The sequence below is a fragment of the Cebidichthys violaceus genome, unplaced genomic scaffold (assembly GCF_023349555.1).
Source record: "Cebidichthys violaceus isolate CVI_PGR_0920_01 unplaced genomic scaffold, fCebVio1.0.p SCAF_47, whole genome shotgun sequence".
NCBI classification, from domain to species: Eukaryota; Metazoa; Chordata; class Actinopteri; order Perciformes; family Stichaeidae; genus Cebidichthys; species Cebidichthys violaceus.
In genome coordinates, this window is record NW_027176672.1 from 1,340,894 (window position 1) to 1,360,243 (window position 19,350).

Sequence of the window (19,350 nt, forward strand, 5' to 3'; positions counted from 1 at the left end):
AACAGGAACCAAAAATACTCCTGTCACCCAAAACATATTGTGACAGCCACACGCAAAAAAAGAAGAAGGGCTCACACACACACACACACACACACACACACACACACACACACACACACACACACACACACTTCTATACATGGAAATTATCTTTTTTTTTTTGTCCTCATCAAAGGTTTTAGTTAAAAAGTTCTCTGCTGCATTTCACAGTAATTTCTCTGTAATTTCTCTTCACACGAGTTTCCGACTGATTCCGCTGAGTTAACTTAATGACGGGATGGAAGAACAGGCGGCTGTTCAGGCGGCAGCGGGACACAAGACGATTCGTAATTACAGAATACAACAACAACAGAAAGAAGAAGAAGAAGAAGAAGAAGGCTATGCTTAACTCAGCTGGTGCCAAAAAAAAGTAGCTGCAAGGGAATCCCACCCGTCAACAGCAATAAGAAATGTTATATATGAAATATGATTTACTGTCTAACGGCTCTCACTCCCATCTAACCACCCCTCTGCAGCGACCCCCATGGCCTCCTGCCTCATCCCGGGTCCTCTCGGTCCTGATCACAGGCTCGCCCTGCAGGTATGCGGCGAGCCGGGTTCAGTCACGCCGGAAAACCCATCACTCAGCAGCTTTAATTACCGCCACGGCGAGGCGGTGCAAGTCCCTTCACGTGCCGTGTCTGAATTTACTGATGTGAGAAGCTGAAGGGTTTTTGAGTTCTCAGCTCACCGGAGCTGGAAGTCCGAGTGTTTTTAGTGGCGTGTTTGAGTCATTAAATCCCCACAGAGTGACAGTTATTGGACCGTGAAGTGCTGCACAGATCAGCTACAGAACATTTCCCACCACCGGTCCATGAAATGATCTCTTCAGGGGAAGAAGAATCCACCGCATCGCGTTTTCTGTCGTCTGGTGAAGAACGTAGGAATAAATCTAACAACACCGAGCCAACGGAGAATTCAACCGACGCATAAATCTGACACCACACTCAGGAGAGGAACACTTATTTCTTCCAGCAGCTTTTTGGAAATCTTCATATTATTGCGTCGTCTAATTGTTCACACGTCTGCCACTGGCAATAACACACGAGTGTGTTTCACCTTGTTCTGCCTGATATTCATGAAAATGTATATATTGAATATAATGATACATTAATATCATCTTTGATGCTTCCTTCTTAAAGCTAGGGTTTATATTATATATATATATATAGCTGTACTATACTAGAGATGATATCACGTTTTATCTTACACTACTGTAGTTTTACTGCTGTACTATACTGTACTACTAGATCACCACACCTCGTCTCACATCTCATACTATATAATAATGTACCATGTAAACGCTTCAAATGCACGTTGCACAACGCCGGGAGGAGAGCCGGTCTGAAGTGTGTCTGTGGTGGAGCGCGAGCCGAGTCCACTTCCTCTCAGCGCTGCTCGGGTCGACTGGCGGTGGGCGTGGCCTACACCGTGGTGTTGAGAGATGTCACTTGTGTTTGTGTCAAGAGAAGCTTGTTGGTGGAAAACAGGAAGTCAGCGGACCATCTGACCCGCACCCAGAGCCTCGGTGACCCGGGACGAGACCAGAGCCACGAGTCCTCGGAGCGGTCTGAGGTCCTCACTCAACACCACATCCCCCCCCCTTTTTCAGTTTAGTTTTATGAAAGAGTGATAGAAATAAAAACTCCTCACACAAACAAAAGCGTTTTTTTTTTTTTTTTCAAGTAAAAATATACAATATATTTGTTGTATAAACTTGTACAGAATGTCTTGGACATTTTGCTTTACATACACTGTACAGAAGGGTCAACACGGGGTCACTTTCACATCCTTCATGATTTTAAGAACCCCCCCCCCCCCCACACACACACACACACACACACACACACACACGTTATGTACATCTTTACAAACAGCCCTTGGATGCACTTTAATTAAGAGGCCGTGACGAGATACAGATGACTTATAAAATAAAAAACAGAATCCCTGAAAATGTCTCTTTGAGGTAAGAACACATTTAGTTTCCTTTCATTCCCTCTCACACGTCAAACTCACTCGTTTGTTCTGAGACCAGACAGATAATTACACGTCATCCGGACGGGGAGCATAGCTGCAGACTTGAGTAGAAAATAAAGTGAAACCTCCACGACGACGACGACTCACACGTCGGTTCCTCTTGTGCACCTGGACCCGGTAGTGACACAGTGACGTACGTACAGCTCCATTCCTGGTTCACTTTCACGGTCAAGGCCTCGACAACAACGGGAAGTGTTGTACACAACCAGCTTTGCAAATAACGCCGTTATAAGAAATAGAATGCACGAGGGGGGGGGGGGGGGGGTTATGGACAGTAACGTGTTTTAACCGGATATTTAACGTCGTGGCGTTGAACCAGACGTCGGTGTAAAAGACGCTCTCCATATTTTCTGCGGGACAATATTTCAAGGCCGGGTCGCCGCGGTAACTTGTTTCTCTCGTCATAAACACATCTCCACGTCGGTCCCCAGAAGACACATTCGGATTTGTACCAAAAGACTCTTTTTAGACCATCAAGGCCGCGATCGAATCATCGACATCCACTTTACAGCTGGTGAACGACAAGTAACAGTCAAACGACGGTCCTGGTTTTAACAGAAACGTTCTGAAATGTCCCGCTGTTACGAAGTCATCCTTGTGTTAGAAAGTAAGGCAGGCTGGATCTACTGGATCGGGTTCTCCGTCGCTTCAACAGATCAATGTCGTTCCTTTTTTTTTTGTTTTTGGTTCAGAAGTACGGTGACTATTTAGGCATCTAGGAAAAACCTCAGACGCACCACAGGAAGTCTGGAAAAAAAAAAAGAAGAAAAGGCCGTCCGGCCGGCGCTCATGTTGACTCCAGCGTGTCCAGCTGGAAGACGTTGTGGTTGGTCGGCGTGGTGAAGAAGAGCTGCTCCTCGCCGGTGGAGCGGTTGTCGCAGGGACTGCGCAGCCCCAGCGTCCTCTCGAAGTCCAGCAGCTGACCCATGAAGTTGAAGTTGGGCGAAATGTTGGACTTCTTCCTCTTGACGAAGTCGTAGGCGTCGTTGAGCGACAGGTTGAGTCTCTGCATCAGGTACGCCACGGTGACCGTGACCGAGCGGCTGATGCCGGCCAGGCAGTGGACCAGGATGCCGCACTGCTTGGAGCGAGCTTCATCTGTAAGACGAAGGGGGGGGGGAGTCAACAACACTTCTGTGAGCTATCAATGTGATTCTGACTCTCGACATCAAGCCGTGGCACAATAACGGTGCACCGGTAATTACACACATCAGCGAAACAACACAACTTGTGAAACACACGACCCCGGAGAGGGAAGACGACGTTTCCTTCCTCATTCTCCCTCGAACCCCTTTTAGAAACCAGTTCCTGGCAAACAAACAAGTCAGCGACAGGCTGTGGTTTCAGGGCAACAAGCGGCGGCGAATTGAAAGTGAAATTGAAAACATCGCGCTGTGGCACCGACATGAAATACAGAGTTCAGTTTGAAGACGAACGCGCCGTTGCTCCGCATCAAAGACGCGATGTTGTCGTACGACAGCCAGCGCGCGTGCGGTCGGAGAGGGAACGTCTAATTAACGCGTCTCGCGGTGGAAACCACCATCTGCTCCTCAGATCCATTCACAAACCAGTTTACCGAGCAGTCATCATCAGTGAACGCTTCCGAAGCACGAGCTGGTAGCTTCTCATTAAACATAATTAGAAAGCAATGACCTCGTTACAAAGCTCTTGACCTACTCACCTATGAACGAGATGGCCTCTGGGAAGAACTGGGACAGGTTCTGACTCCAGTGGTCCGAAATGGGGATCTGTTTGTACCTGAAGTGGCCGTCGTGCTCGAACATGTTGGGCAGATTGGGCGTGACGTTCAGGATGTACTTGATGTTGTGCTGGCCCAGCACGTCCAGGTTGGTGGAGTCTTTGGCGCAGCCCAGGTACAGGTAGGGGAGGATCTGGACGGGGAAGGCCGGCTGGTTGCCGGGGACGGGGCTCTCCTCGGACTCGGTGGCGCTGCTCGGCTCCCGGTCGGACTCCCCGTCGGAGCAGTCGGAGCCGATCCGGAGGTTCCCGAAACCCAGGACGGACAGCGGAGGGGAGGAGCTGGGGCAGGAGCTGTCCAGGAGGGTCTCACAGTGCTCGGGGTACTCGGTGTGGAACTTCACAAACCCACCTGGACAAAAGACACGACGCAAAGTCAGCTTATTATTATTATTATTCATAATCATAATATTATTCATTCTAATCATGTTTACGATGGAAAACAAAAGCATTATTGAAGCAGAGCTGTCAAGAAGGAGCTCCACCCCCCCCCCCTCCCCCCTCCCCCCTCCAAAAAAAAAAAGAAGCAACCATTCATGAAATGCATGCCTGTTCCTGCTAGAGCAAAACACGGCGCAGCCATTTTGGAATTTTAATTGAGAATCTCAGTGACACACAAACTTTTAGGAACGGCCTTCAAACCTGCAAAAAAAAAAACCCGCAGCACGCGGGGCGACCGCTGGCGCTGAACGTGACGTCAACGTCTGTAACGTTAGACCGACAACAATAATCTAAAAAATAAAATAAAAACGTTACTGTCTCGTTCTTAAGATTCAAAAAGTCGGTGTTTGAAAGTTTAAAACCTCTTCCCGTAAATAATAATAATAATAATAATAATAATAATAATAATAATAAATAATAATAATGAGACGGTTGAAGTGTTCACCTTCCAGGTAACACGCCGTGCAGCCGTCCTCCCACAGCTTCTGGAGAAGTAGACCCAAAACGGACGCCGGAGCGCCGCTGTGCTGCCAGTCCACGGAGCACTCGTCGTACAGCAGCACCGTGTCCGTCTTGCAGCGTCTGATGAACTTCTCCTTGTCCTCGTGGTTGGGGATGATGGTCCGGATCGGTATGTTGCCCTTCCGGAACCTGCGGAGCATCAGCCCCGGTATGGCCAGGTTTATGGCGGTCTCGATGTGGGACGACTCGTAGAGCTCGTGCGAGCGGCAGTCCAGCAGCAGCAGGGACGCGGCCCCGGACTCCAACTCGAGTTGCAGCCATTCCACGCTTTTACTCGGCGTCACATTAGACATATCGGACTCAATATCATGCTAACACGGAAAAACAAAAAACAACAACAACAACAAAAAAAAAGCACAAACACTTTACTACATGGTCCACCCGAGCGACGCGCTACATTTCACCCGAGATACGTGAAGAAGAGACGCGGTGCGCGGCGCTCCTCCGGCGCACGGAGCTTTCTCTGTTCCTCTCCTCTTCTCTGTTTCCATCAGTCAGTGAGGCGGACCTGCTCCCGGACTACACGGAGACCCTCATTACACTTTACGGGACACCGAGTTTTAGATGCGAGTGTTTTTACAGCCAGTAAACCGCCTTCGTCAACTTCCACCACTGCGCATCGCACCCGGGTCCTCCATGCGCGTTCTCGTTTCACCATTCCGATACACGGGGAGGGCTCTCCGCTTTTTCTTTAACTTGACAGCAGAGCTACTCAAGAGGGAGGAGTTTATTCCTTATGATTTAAAGTCATAGCGGAGCTATCGCAACAAAAAAAGTTTGGAATCATTCCGCCAATCTCTGTCAATTTATGAATCATATTCATAAAACCAGCGTTTTAAAGTTCATCCTGACTTTATTAAAGGAGGCGAACGTCATCACTAAATATCAATGCTGTGTTTGTTTCAGTGTAACTTTTCGTTTTATGTGTGATTATTAATGTTGTCATTATAAATAACCCCACGAGGTGTGTCGAGGTGCGTCAGAGTTAGCACGACAATAATAATCCCGCGTAATGTTTGCATAGTTGCAACTTACATAATCGTCTGTTTATTGGGCGTGGACATGTTTAACACATGAGTTGTTATTATTGCACTTGATACGCGTTATTATTGCGTTATTAATCCAAATTCTGCGGACCTACATGTGGCATTTTCCGAAGCGCTCTCATGATTCACATTTAAAAACATAAACCATGTTACATGTGTAACTTCCCATAACAATACTAGTAATTATACAACACTTATGAGTTTATTACACATGCAGTGTTTACAATGAAATCACTATTATTCATTCATTCATACACAGCAACACGTGTGCTGATTGATGAAGAGCAGCAGATCACTTCTCCACGGAAGTAAGTTGTCATATTTCACCGGTGCAATGGTCATAATTTATCAGATCAGACACACCCTCCACATTGCTCACTTCCTCTATTTCTTCGTCACCTTTTTCTTCAGTTTCCCACGCTGTGTTACGCGGCGTCGCTATGCACGAGGGACCACAACGCTGTCATGGTCGGCTGCTGATGTGTATCCTGACGGAGTAAGACGGGGAGAGAGGTATAAATCCGGCCATGCAGCTCATCTGTCTGCAACACGTGATTGTGTGAGCGTGTGTGTGTGTGTGTGAGGGGGGGGGGGATACAGATGTGCAGAGCATCAGGATTAACAGCAAATGAGGAATAGAGCTCAACCTGCACACACATGTGCTCTCAACCATGGACTGATCAGACACAACAACAGGCACCACACCACCATTCCAGCACCTGCCTTTGATAACCAACACACACACACACACACACACACACACACACCCACACACCCACACACCCACACACACACACACACACACACACACACACACACACACATGCCTGTCCTCTTACACCGTTGTTCTCCCAGTAAAACTCTCACATCCATAAAGTCCACAGAGTTATTGGACCTGCCCTCAGATGTTTTGCAACACAGGAACTGAGCAGCCTCGGTGATGGATGGAGGAACTAATGTGTGGCAACGAGGTCGGACGACGCACACAAAGGAGTGCTTCCTGCCAACGACGTCTTTCTGGAAGTTCTTCTAGATTCACCGCGTGTGAAGCAAGAGTTCTTTCAGGCTAAGCGTGACCTTGTTTGTTAAAATCCAAGACACAAACGATGCTGTTGGGTATATGACCCGCTGTCTCAAACTTCATCAACACAGCTCCAATAGCTGGAGCGGTGATTCATATCCTGGAGCAGAACTACATCACTCGCGTGATAGCGGTGGTGGTCACCTGACTGCTCCACTCCCACCTGTTATGTATCCCAGCTCGGTTACATAATGCGATCCAAACCTGAGGGTGAATCGCTCAGAGAGTTTGGTTTGAATGTGGTCTTTTGATTTACAGAATCCCAGGTTTTGCATTATCGAGTGCTGCTTCAAGGGCTTTTTCCACACACATATATATATATATATATATATATATATATATATATCCGACGGACGTGTGAACATATCCCTGTCATGTGCAGCTGTACAGCGGGGAGCACTGAGGCTGAGGCGCTGAGGCTGAGACAGGTGGGAGGGAGAGCTTCCTCTCCATTGATAGGGCTTCTTATTGGACTCATTTGATCCAAACATGAAGATCCGAGGCCACGGGATAGAAGATGTCCAACATCAATACAAATACAAATGCTATCTTTGCATGAGAAACGACATGAAGCAACTGCGACGGCGATGACAGAACAATCTGACATTTCATTTAGGGTGCATCTGTAATGTCTGCGACGTACACAGGAGTGTACTCGCTGCAGTTTTATTACGACCAATATGATGGGAAACACAATATCCTGTTCTCCACTGATACCATCTAGTGGATCGTGGTGGAAGCTGCCGCACCAGCTATGAGTCATCTGCAAGGGGGGGGAAAGGAGGCGTCTGGCCTCACAGGCCTCACAGCAACAGGAGAGCCAGGATGCCTCCGTGTGGTGAAAACCAAGAACGCCGTGGAAATGCATTTCATGAATGAACGACCGCGTGGCCACACATCTGCGCTTAAGCTGATTATGCGTGGACGCCACTAGGTTTTCCATTGAAAGAGTTATTGTGGCATTTATCCAACATGTCGTTTGTGATGTAACTACTCAATGCAATCATTACTTTAGAAGTAGGATAATAAAGTTTATTCAAGCATGAAATGTTCAGATTAGATCTTTACGTAACACATAATCCGCACATTAGCAGCAAATCAGTAAAACAACCCACATAGTAGTACTCTAACTACTACTACTACTACTACTACTACTACTAAACAGCACTTTAACAACCAATAAGAGTTAGTTACTTAGTTAGTTAGTTCAAACGCTGTGCATTTGCTTTTTAATAGAGGCATTCATTTACATTATGCAAGTTACACATGAGACAAACCAATGTACAAATATATGTATTCATAACACTTTTCCAGTCATAATCAATACATTCAAAAGTGAACACACACAAAAGTCAATCACACATGTTTATTTGGTGCCGCAGGACATTTTGTTACGCAGCGACGTGTTTATTAATGTGAATACAATAAATAGTATGTTGGGACTTTGGTGTGTCGACGTGACATCAAGCCACCGCTGATATCACGTGACTGAGGCCCGTGAAGTAGGACTTCTCCCTCTCGCTCATCAGCTCCAAGTGAAGAGGCCGCCGGCACAAGTCGCACTCTGCCGAGGAGTGCGGCCTCAGTGCCAAACCCACCTCCCTCCACGTCTTCACCAGCCGGTCTGTGGAGACGGAGCAGAGAGCAAACGGCTGAGGATGCACACAATCTTTGTCGTACATTATGGGTATAACAGATTTCTTTTTTATTCATGAGACAGGCATCATATTGTGAGCATACCAACGAAGAAGAACATCATCTGGGGAGTGTGGTGCGGTGTGGGCGCGATGCGCAGAAGCTCCTCCCCTTTGGCCACGGTGGGGTAGTTGATTGCCTGGACGTAGATGTTGTACCGAGACATCATGATGTCGCAGATCTCCGTGTTCTTCTCTGCATCAGCCACCTGTCAAACAGATGCGTCACACGTCACATGTCACATCTCAAAGTTAGGCAATTAAATAGTCTTGAATAACTGGATAAATCATTTGTTTCCGTTACCCGGACAGGTATGATGTGGCTCGGGCAGTGGACCACCGGAAGGCCCGAGTCCATCAGCATCTGCCGGAGCAGCTTGACGCTCCTCTGGTGTTTCCTCCGGAGCACCCGGCCCTCCTCACTTTTCAGGACCTTGATGGACTCCTTCGCCCCCGCCAGCAGCATGGGCGGCAGGGAGGTGGTGAAGATGAAGCCCGCGGCGTAGGAGCGCACGGTGTCCACCAGGGCGCCGGTGCTGGCGATGTAGCCGCCCACGCAGCCGAATGCCTTGCCTGGAAGTCAGAGAGGCACACGTGTAACCCGGCGTCAGGGTGCTGCTGCGGTGGGTCTTCCCCTCCTTCGTTAGTCCTACTCACCAAGGGTTCCAGAGATGATGTCCATCTTGTGCATGACTCTGTCTCTGTCCCCGATGCCTCCTCCTCTGGGCCCATACAAACCCACGGCGTGAACTTCGTCCACAAAGGTAATGGCACCAAACTTGTGGGCAACGTCGCACATCTCTTCTAGCGGGCACACGGCTCCTGTAGAAGACGCGGCGTTCATTAGATGGCTTATCATAAAAAATAAAAGTACAAAACTTTAACTCGCATGGAGGGCTGTGAACTCACCGTCCATTGAATGCACCGTCTCAAAGGCGACGATCTTCGGAGCGGAGGGGTCGGACTTCTGCAGCAGCTCTTGCAGGTGGCTGACGTCATTGTGACGGAACACAAACTTCTTGACCCCGCTGTTTCTGATGCCCTGGATCATTGAGGCATGGTTGCCGGCGTCAGAGTAGATTTCACAGCCTAGACAGAGTAAACAAATGTGAAACACTCTTCCACGGACGAATAAAGAAAACACGCGTCGCGTCAGTAGCAAAAAGGCGTGGAACTTTAGGTCAACATTTTCCTGTACCTGGCAGCATTTTTGCCAGAGTAAACAGCGTGGAGTCATTGGCTACAAAGCAGGAAGTGAACAGCAGCGCAGCGTCCTTGTCGTGCAGATCAGCCAGCTCGCGCTCAAGTTCCACGTGGAATTTGCTCGTCCCCGAAATATTCCGTGTGCCGCCGGCGCCGGCGCCGTGCTTTCGTAGCGTCTCCCTTGAAGAAAAATAACAAAGAGTTTCTTACGTTAGAAACTAGTCTATTGTCTCGTCGGGGCTGAGTCTGGATGCATGTGAAGCCCACTCACATGATGGCCTGGGTGACTTTGGGGTGGCGGCTCATGCCCAGGTAGTCGTTGCTGCACCACACGGACACGTCTCGCTTGGCGTGAAGGGACTCCGAGTAGTCGTCCGCCATGGGGAACGAGGGGGCGCTCCGGTTCACCGTCTTAAAAACCCTGTATGTGTGATCCGTCTTCTTGCTTTCGATCTTCCTTTCAAAGTACTTGTCGTACTGGAAGGTGACGACTGGAGGGAGGAAAGCAGGTTGTTATGAGTACCAATGATTGTACATTAAGAAAGAAGTTGTCTTTCTTACCCTCGGGCAGATTGTCCTTTAGCAGGTGAGACGCTTTAGAAGACACGGGTCTAAAAAGGCCTTTAGGCGCCCCTGTGTTGGCCTCGTCTGCCTCCGTAAGACCCACAACCGATAAATCCACGTCTTTCTTCCCTGTTTTAAGAAAGACATTCATTTCCTATGAGCGCTACATGTCCCCAGAGTGTGCACGCTCCAAACAAGGACCTTTCACAACTTACATGACTGACCTACTGTGTGAGCATTACAGGTTTGCTTACCTGTGCGCACAGAGTGCATCTCCTGGACGTCCTCCTGCAGCTCCATGCTGGCCTCTCTTACCACCCCGGTGTTGCTCTGCACCATTTCTGCAGCCAGGAACGGGCATTTGGAGCCTACGGCCCGGCCAGCAGGTGGAGTAACGTGACCCGGGGGGACCGCGTGCTTCTGATCTACAGAAGACAAGAAGTACACTTTTAAAAATCTGTCTACAAAATAATAAAAAAAAACAACATTTATTGAGTATATACCATCATTTGTTGGAGTGCCTTTGGACGCAGACGCTGAAGAGGACAGAGCTCTGGCCGGAGGTCTGGAGGCCAGGTCCATCATCACGGGGCACTTCTGGGCATAGCTCACCAGCGATGACTTCCCAGCCAGCTGCAGGAAAACACCGGGTACAGCGGTGAGGAAGGGGCACCGGCGGATCACCGCGTCCATATGAGATCCTTGAGACCTGAATGAGAGGGAGAACAAAACGGAGAAGCATTCAAAAAACATGTGGGAAGAGACACTGCGCAGGCAGTGTGACTTAAAGATCTAAAGACTAAAGACTATTCAGGTAAGATTTAGGAATATTTTCTACCAAAACTGCTCCCACACAGCTGTAGTTTTTTACCTGAACACGTCCCAGTCCAGCCTGACGTAGCAGATGAAAAACGTCTTGCGAAACATGACTGATTCCACACTAATCTGTGACCAGTGAGACTGGAAAGCGATGCTACACTTAAAGCCCGAGAGACTACTTTAACATCCACTCTGCTCTGTAGTCAGCTGGCCTTGACAAGTGGAAAAGGGAAGGCCTCTCGAGGACCCGTCTGGCAGCGAAGGAGACGCTGAGACACACGTGAACTGGACCAGACTGAGCCCTCCCCCCCCATCCTGTTTGTGTCACAAACAGAGGCTGGACCTCATGAGAGACAGATAGATTTATACTTTATTAAGAGCCGCAGCGTGGAACAAGACGCTCCGCATTAGTCTCTTCTCTGTATTGTTATTATTACGCATTGATAAATACGTTGTTTCTAGATATAAACGGCTTTGGAGGAAACTGACCTTGACAAAAAAAAGAAGTCATATTTTGTAAACCATAATTAACGGCACACTGCTTATTTCTTTTTCCTTTATGTTTTATATTTAGTATTATCACAGCATCAACAATCTGATAAATCACAACATCCTGTAGGCTGAAAACTGTATAATAATATAATAATAATAATAATAACATAATAATAATAATAATAATAATATACACAGTGCCCAAGTGATCTGAGTATCCAGTTGCTTTTAACCATTTTTATAAAAACACATTTCTGTATATTTCTCACTTTTGATTTATCTTCATAAAATCTTATGAAGCCAAAGTTCAATTGATGGCAGACAAACACAGTTCCTATCTTGAAGCCTGGACCACATGGCCTGTAACCCATCCCTGAAACATTCCCTCATGCGGTGTTTATTAATAACCCACCTGGTTTATCTTTTTATCTGTTAAATGCAGCTCTATAGTCTTCCTCGGGCAGTTTCCACAAAAAGGCGAATCTTCTCTCACGCTGAGGAAACTCCAGCTGCAGATGTATTATAACACTACGGTCACTGCGGTGACGTAGCAGTTGCACAAGCGAGGAGCCACGCCCACCGGCCGTCACGTAATGCTGCCAAAGATCGTCTATTGCAAACAGGAAGCTTGAAGCGGACTCATAAACTGCTCTAAACAAGTTTTATTTTTATTTTTTTAAAGTGAAATTTCAAGGAAAGTTTGGTCTGATTTAAAACGTCACTTCTTCAATATTACCAGTGTTGCTCAACGCTTTAGCTTCTTTAAATGAATATGTGTATATATTAGTGTTTGTTTTTGTCGGATATGGACTCACGTGACTGGAAATAAAAGTTGAATTTGCTTCCTGTACTGGGAAGTATTTTACATTTACTCAGTCAAGTACTTTTACGTAAATTATGAAGTAGTTTACCATTTAACTTCAGTATTTCCTGCTAGGTACTTCCCTTTACTACATTACAGTGGAAAATATTTTACTTTTTACTCCACTGAATTTATTTCACTGCTATTGTAACATCTGAGATTATGACTTTTGTGTAAAAAAACAACAACAAACAAGCTAAAATCAATGTATTAAAACCACCCAAACATGCATGAAGCTGTTAAAATGATCTCAACTTCGACCAACTATATTTAAAGTGCTGCTCACGTGCATCAATGACATAATAATAACTGTAGTCTGGAGGCGGAGCTGTCTGAGGAAGTGGGAGGAGCCTGTCGTGATCAGACCTTATTGAGTTCAGGTGAGAGCTGGTTAGTCTATACCTGCAGTCAACTCCAGTCAACATGTGAGTTTTCTTTACTCCTAGTACATTTACGTTTGAAGTACTTTGATGTGTTAAATTCAGATGATTGTACATTGTGTTAATTATTGTCAGTTATAATACATTTTCTCCCCATGTATTTCATTTAGTGTATATCAATAATAATACATGGTGCGTTACTTATTTCACCACTAGTAATGGGCTTTTTTTTTTTTAAATCGAATTCGTTTTTTGGGTTCCTCAACCCATGTTTTCTTTATTTACTCAATAAAACTCTTTAAAAAAAAGCTAGTGTATGCTTGACATTTTGTCTTCATCATTTCAAGTGTCGATCGATATTTTCAGCACCATCTCTATTACTAATCACTGATCTACCCTTTGTGTGGATATTTGTCCTGCAACAGTTATGGTTAAAGTAAAAAAACATGCATAAATAAAATGAACACTGCCTCCACCTGCTGGAGGACAGCTTTAATACAAAGAACAGCAGCGTGAGCTTGTACATGTTGTGCGTTAATTAAACGATCCGCTTCAGTTACTCCGATTCCTAAACCACTGAATCATCTTTCTGCTCGCGTGTCGTCTTTGCACCGACATGCACGGCGGTGTTCAGTGGTTGTAAATCATGCAACACAATGCTGAAACAATTGTATAATAATTAAGTCCATGAATGAAAAGCGATCCACATCAGTACAGTGTGTGTGTGTGTGTGTGTGTGTGCGCGTGCGTGCGTGCGTGTGTTTGGGATCGTTGCAACAGCAGGTCCAAACATCTCGGGGAGTATAAACGAGGCCGACAAGAACAGAAAAACCCACAAACCGGTTCTGACTTGTCAAAGGAGATAACAGGGTTTTAATGACAGGATGAGACATTTCACAATAACAAACCAACTTAATATTTCAATCCATCTGATTTAAGACCGTTAAATGCAAGATCTGTCTTCAGCTTTGCAGCCAGCGTTCAGCAGTTCCCTCGTTATTCCACTAGGTGGCAGCATCGCGCTCACACCCAGCCCCCGTAGCGCAGCTTGTTGGGCAGGTAGATGCTGGTGAGGAAGTCGGGGGCTATAGCTGCCAGTGACTGTATTTCAGCCTTGACCTTAGTCTGCTGCATCAGTTCCATCTAGGACGAGAGCAAAAACACGCAGCTTTGAGGAGGAGGAGGAGGACGAGGAGGAGGCGGAAGAAGCCGTGCAAACACATGCATAAATCATCAGCCGCTTATCTCCAACAACAGAGTGGCTCCTCTGCGAGCGCCGGTAACCAGTGAGCTGAGAGTCCTCTCGACGCGCATTCCTGCGCCGTGTGTCACATGAGCGAAGATGTTACAACTGTGTTAAACCTCTGAGGAAGAACACGTAGTTTCCTTTAGAAGAGGAGGTTGCTTCAGACCAACGCAGGAGGCTCACAGCTGAGAGCGGTCGGTAAAGGTTGTGTGAAATAGAAAATTAGGATTCAGAGTTCAGAGTTCAGAACTTATTAAATTAGACATGAGAACTACTCCCACATCTAAATAGGATAACACTCGAATATGTTAATAAAATTAGATAAAAACAGACTTTTCTCTCAGCCTTACAACCAGTTTAATTGAGGAGTTTCAGATACTCTTTGTTTGGCTCGTAGCAGCTTCCCGTCTCACCTCTCTCTGCCAGTCGGGTTTGCTGGTGACGTACGGCCTTTGGAGGAGGCTGCCGAGTTTGCTCTCGTCTCTGACGGTGAGGGGGGTCAGGGCGTCCTCGGGAACCCGCAGCCTGAAGAATGAACTTTTACTACGCATAATAACATTGATTTCCTGAAAATGGCAGCAGGCAGTTGGGCTGATGGATGTCGTCCTTTCAGACTGGCGTTGAGTTATTATGTGTATGTTTAGGGAGGAACATAGGAGGGGGGAAGAAAAAAAAAAGAAAAAAAAGTGCAGACTACAATTTAAATGTATGTCAAAAAGCCCCTTTTGGACCTAAATCTGTTCGAAGGGACGTATACTTAAAAGTCGATACGCTCTCGGACGCAGTTCCTAGAGGGAAGAAGAAAAGTGAGGGCGACGGAAACCAAAACAAACAATCCACATGTCCCCAGAATATAATCCCAATTAGAGGCAGGAGGAGGAAGTAGGAAGTAGCGAATGTTGAGTCCAAACCTCTGGAGGTCAGAGGGGAGGAGGCCTAGCCACATAACGCTGGGGACGGTCAGACTGTGGGCCTCGAACGACATGGCCTGTGGGGAAAACACACACACACACACACACACACACACACACACACACACACACAGAGATGCAAAGAAATGCTCGTACACATAATGTATCTCAAATAAACACACTAATCAGCAGCGTGCCTACAGTGCGGTTATGGCCCAGCACATGTTCACAATGACGCTAATGAACACGAGGACGATTACACAAACATGGCAGACAACAAAGACACAAGATCAGTCGACGTTTTCACTCCACACGTCACTTTCAATATTCTCAGACGGATGATTTTTTTTTTTACTTAAAAGAAGGGCATAATTACACATTGCTAACAGTGAGACGCTGAACAGGCCACACCGGATAATATACAGTATAGGAATAAGTGGCAGGGCAGGACTCACCACTGATCCGTACTTGTAGATACACATGATCTCAATCCCTGAGAAAATCAGAGGGAGAGACACAGACACGCTGCAATCACCAGCATACCAGAGCAATTATCCTCCGAAATGTGTAGCAGAGCTTAGAACAAAGTAAAGCGCTACACGTGTGTCTCGCCGTGCCGCGGGGGAAAGGGTCAGAGGTACGGAGGCCCGACGGAAAGAGAGCCGTCCCGCCGGGACCGGATCACACCGACGGAAACAAACGGTCAGACGAGGCACCGCGACGCAGCGGACAGGTGCTAACATCTGCTGGCCTGGTGGGACGTGTTCGCCTATAGCTGTGTGTGTGTGTGTGTGTGTGTGTGTGTGTGTGTGTGTGTGTGTGTGTGGAGATGAAAGGACAGTCCGAGTGTTGTTAAACGCGTGTGGAAGTATGCAAAGTATGCGCGACAGACGGAGGACGAGTACCGTGAGGGTCGGCGTCCACCAGAGCGAAGACGGGGATGTGCAGCGCGTCCCAGAGCTTTCTCACCATCAACCTGCTGTTCACGTCGGGCACGCCTTTACCCTAAAACACAACACACAAAACACACAAAACACACACCCGTTAAGCACTCAAAACATTCAGAATGGTTTTTTTTTTTTTTAAAGAAATTAAAAGGAAACGCACCGTGATTATGATGCAAGGAGACATCTTTGCGCAGAAGTCGTCGTCCAGTAGCCTCTGGAACGTTGCGTCCTTCTCGACTATCATGACAAACTTCGCAGATGATACGATATCTGTAAAATCTGTAAAGGGAAAACAACCGCAGACCCCACGACTACGCAGTGTCCTCTCCACTCGATATACACACGACATTCTCAGAGGAATCTAGTGACGACACGCGGTAAAACTCTCAGACAAAGTCACAAAGGATACTTCGAATCCCACGAATGTTTGATGAAACTGCAACAGCCTGAAAGGAAACGTAGTGAAAGATGTCTGAACGTGCTCTGTTCCGTCATGAGCCTCGTGGTAACAAGTTGGTTTTGGTTAGGAAAACACAAGGCTCCCCATGGAGCCGACGACACCCACGATCCACGAAAGCTCCTCAAGTCGGAGCGTCTCGGTGTCGCAACGTGGACACTTACAGCCGAGCCGGAGCGGCAGTCGATCCTGGTGCCGTCCTCCTCCAGGTAACACAGATCCCCTGAGACCAGTCCCTTTGACGTGGCCAACTGGTGACATAAAAGTCACACAGGCGAGTTAAAGCCTGCTCTTATTACCACGGCCTCTTTGAATCCAACTTTAATTCAATTTATGTTTGATCAGAGAAACACACACACACACACACACACACACACACACACACACACACACACACACACACAGGTGTTTCCCGAGATAAGAAGCAGAAGAAAAATGCGTAAGAACACCGCAGGAAACGGATTTCATCTGCGGGACTTGAACTAATGAAAACAAAGCATATCCGAAGGAATTTTGGTACACGGTTTTAATGTCTGAGGCGTGTGTGTGTGTGTGTGTGTGTGTTTTCACACAGCGCACCGTCTCCCTCACCCTAACGAGGACACACACACACGCTTACCACATGTAGTGATCTGCGAGGAACCTTCAGCATGCAGGAAATATCATCCACGATAGCGTCGACGGCCCTCTGAGAGCCAAACAGCTGCGTGTTGTTGTAATAGATGTCTCTGTGGAAACACAACGCAACATCTTTTAAAATTCAGGAACAAATTCAACAAAACAAAATCGAGCTTTCTGGTGATCATGCAAAACGTGAACCGACGACAAATAACCTTTTGGTTGCAAACGAGTTGCTCTGCACAAGTTTGTAGATGACCAGGAAGATCTTGAGGACTTGAGCTTCAAACAGAGAAACAAAATCAATTCACTTTATTCACTTATCACGTCTTTAAAAAGGACTCCAGTCTGCTCTTCATTAGGACGTCCCGTGTGGTAAACCGATCCCTAAAAGCCTCTTTCGACGTCTACTGTCTCTGCCAAGATGTCACCTAAAACTAAGTCTGACTTTTACTGCCGTTTGTGCACTTCGGGAATGTGTTCACAATGAAAAGGAATGAAAGCCACATGAAGTACAGTACAACTGTAAAGCCCTTTTTTTTTTGGCTAAGAGGAATGTTGGTTGTCAAACACAGAAAAGAGACAACGTAACGGAGGTGTGCGTGTATAGATGTCTTCTCACCAAATTTACCGATGGACGACGGACGGTCGCTCCTGACGGTGGTGACGGAACTTCCTGAGCTCATCTGAAGCCCGACGGCACCGTCGAAGCTCCAGTGGGAAGAGAACGTGAAGCCATCAAAGAAATCCACACACACTGTGTACATGCTACATTTACTTTTAGAGCTTTGAAAATCAGCCACACCCCCCCCCCCCCCCCCCACCTGTGAGCCATCTAAAATTCCCCACACCCCGAGGGTGAAAACATTTGGGGGGGATTCGCACATTTTGAAAGGGCCGAGAATGTGCTTTAAGCTGCGGCGAGGTTTGATCCAAACGAGACCAGACGGTCCGCTTTGTTCTGAGCATCAGGTCTCCGCAGCCTAGTCGCATTAAAGCCCTTTGTAAACTCGTGTTTGTGCAGGCCGGAGCTTTTCAATTCCTTATCACGCTGTCATCTTTTTAAAAGCAGCAGGAAGCTGTTTCAACTTCAATCTCTCTGATCCAAAGTTTAATTTAGTTTTTTCTACCTCCTGGTTGCCCGTGCAGTGTGCTTACAAGACCCCTTCTACACAGCTGAAGTGTGTATTAAACAGCAAGCTGATCATCTTGTGTGGCCTATAAGTAAATGTTTATTTATTTCTTTACACAACACGACCGCGTGTGTTTATCCTGTTTTAAAGGTCGGACGGTTTAGACAGATGTGCAGTCTTCAAGGGCGGGTAGAACATTTTGTTTAAATAGTTACCTGATGTTGGCCCAGCTGGATCTGTTGGGCAGTGCCAGGACAGGGGCCTCGTCTTTGGAAAGACTCGTCACTATTCCCAGGATTACGTCTTCGATGCGGGTCAAGATTTCCCTCCTGGAAAATAAAGATACGGTGCGATGCTTCAGCAATATTGATAAATATTATGATACCGTAACGGTTCATTTGCCGGAAAATATGAGAAACAGTTCTGTGGTTAAAAAAAATCAAGGAATGTTTATTTTTGAGTAATCCAGTGAATATTATACCTATAATTTGAATAGTTTGGATTCACGAAATATGATAGGACATTTTCAATTATTCAAACGTATTATTATTGTGATTTTTTTTTAAGCAGTTTTTGTATTTAAACATAAAACTAAAAGACTTGTTACTTGTATAACCAGTAAACAGAAACATATTTTATCTTAACGGTTGTCATGTGGTCTATTTTGTGTGCGGAGTTACTAAGGGTTAACTAAATGTAGTAATTAAAAAATACTAATGTTGATACTCAAGTAAAGTACAAGTATGTCGAAACTGTAGATAAGTACGGTATTTAAGTAACGTAAAATGTAGGGTACTTTGCTAACGTTACTTCTACGGCTAGCTTGCTGGGTACCCGAATAAACCGCTAACGTTACTTCTACTGCTAGCTTGCTAGGTACCCGGATGTACCGCTAACGTTACTTCTGCGGCTAGCTTGTTGGGTACCCGGATGAACCGCTAACGTTAGCTAGCCCAGTTTAACATCACGTTAGCCGGAACTTACTGGCTGAGTTCTTCCTCATTACGCCGGCAATCTGTCATTACTTCGACATTGTTCAGCAGTTCAGTACGAAGCTTGTCAACTTCTGAAAACAGCTCTGCTGCACGGGACGCCATCAT

At 46.5% G+C, this 19,350-nt stretch overlaps 3 protein-coding genes across 4 annotated transcripts; all 3 read right to left on the reverse strand.

The window, feature by feature from the left end:
• Positions 1-1,695: 1,695 nt before the first annotated feature.
• On the reverse strand, positions 1,696-5,445 carry LOC137886902 (dual specificity protein phosphatase 7-like). Its single transcript, XM_068729584.1, has 3 exons — positions 4,721-5,445; positions 3,758-4,186; positions 1,696-3,174 (listed from the first exon to the last, which is right to left on the reverse strand). Exons 1-3 carry the CDS (start codon positions 5,088-5,090, stop codon positions 2,864-2,866), a joined length of 1,110 nt encoding a protein of 369 aa, XP_068585685.1. The 5' UTR covers positions 5,091-5,445; the 3' UTR covers positions 1,696-2,863.
• Positions 5,446-8,275: 2,830 nt separating this feature from the next.
• LOC137886932 (5-aminolevulinate synthase, non-specific, mitochondrial-like) lies at positions 8,276-12,202 on the reverse strand. Of its 2 annotated transcripts, none has more exons than XM_068729633.1 (11): positions 12,109-12,202; positions 10,889-11,094; positions 10,640-10,810; positions 10,383-10,514; positions 10,093-10,312; positions 9,817-10,001; positions 9,528-9,707; positions 9,276-9,440; positions 8,923-9,191; positions 8,665-8,827; positions 8,276-8,548 (listed from the first exon to the last, which is right to left on the reverse strand). In XM_068729633.1, exons 2-11 carry the CDS (start codon positions 11,076-11,078, stop codon positions 8,388-8,390), a joined length of 1,836 nt encoding a protein of 611 aa, XP_068585734.1. In that variant the 5' UTR covers positions 11,079-11,094; positions 12,109-12,202; the 3' UTR covers positions 8,276-8,387. The 2 variants fall into 2 exon arrangements, with proteins under 2 accessions (XP_068585734.1, XP_068585735.1); XM_068729634.1 differs by lacking the exon at positions 12,109-12,202 and adding an exon at positions 11,257-11,339.
• A 1,610-nt stretch (positions 12,203-13,812) lies between these two features.
• Positions 13,813-19,350, reverse strand: spo11 (SPO11 initiator of meiotic double stranded breaks). Its single transcript, XM_068729652.1, has 13 exons — positions 19,235-19,350; positions 18,466-18,579; positions 17,740-17,828; positions 17,333-17,399; positions 17,119-17,227; positions 16,664-16,750; positions 16,452-16,488; positions 16,203-16,312; positions 16,001-16,100; positions 15,551-15,588; positions 15,096-15,172; positions 14,598-14,709; positions 13,813-14,081 (listed from the first exon to the last, which is right to left on the reverse strand). Exons 1-13 carry the CDS (start codon positions 19,348-19,350, stop codon positions 13,962-13,964), a joined length of 1,176 nt encoding a protein of 391 aa, XP_068585753.1. The 3' UTR covers positions 13,813-13,961.

Coding starts and splice junctions, on each gene's coding strand:
- LOC137886902 (XM_068729584.1), bottom strand. CDS start 5,090: ATGTCTAATGTGACGCCGAGTAAAAGCGTGGAATGGCTGCAACTCGAG. Junction 4,187..4,720: donor CACGGCGTGTTACCTGGAAG/GTGAACACTTCA, acceptor TCTTTTGTCCAG/GTGGGTTTGTGAAGTTCCAC. Junction 3,175..3,757: donor AGAGGCCATCTCGTTCATAG/GTGAGTAGGTCA, acceptor TTCGTCTTACAG/ATGAAGCTCGCTCCAAGCAG.
- LOC137886932 (XM_068729634.1), bottom strand. CDS start 11,312: ATGTTTCGCAAGACGTTTTTCATCTGCTACGTCAGGCTGGACTGGGAC. Junction 10,002..10,092: donor AAAGTCACCCAGGCCATCAT/GTGAGTGGGCTT, acceptor TTTTTCTTCAAG/GGAGACGCTACGAAAGCACG. Junction 9,441..9,527: donor GACGGTGCATTCAATGGACG/GTGAGTTCACAG, acceptor CGTCTTCTACAG/GAGCCGTGTGCCCGCTAGAA.
- spo11 (XM_068729652.1), bottom strand. CDS start 19,350: ATGATGGCGTCCCGTGCAGCAGAGCTGTTTTCAGAAGTTGACAAGCTT. Junction 16,101..16,202: donor CTCCTTGCATCATAATCACG/GTGCGTTTCCTT, acceptor GTTGTGTTTTAG/GGTAAAGGCGTGCCCGACGT. Junction 15,589..16,000: donor GGTGGACGCCGACCCTCACG/GTACTCGTCCTC, acceptor TGATTTTCTCAG/GGATTGAGATCATGTGTATC.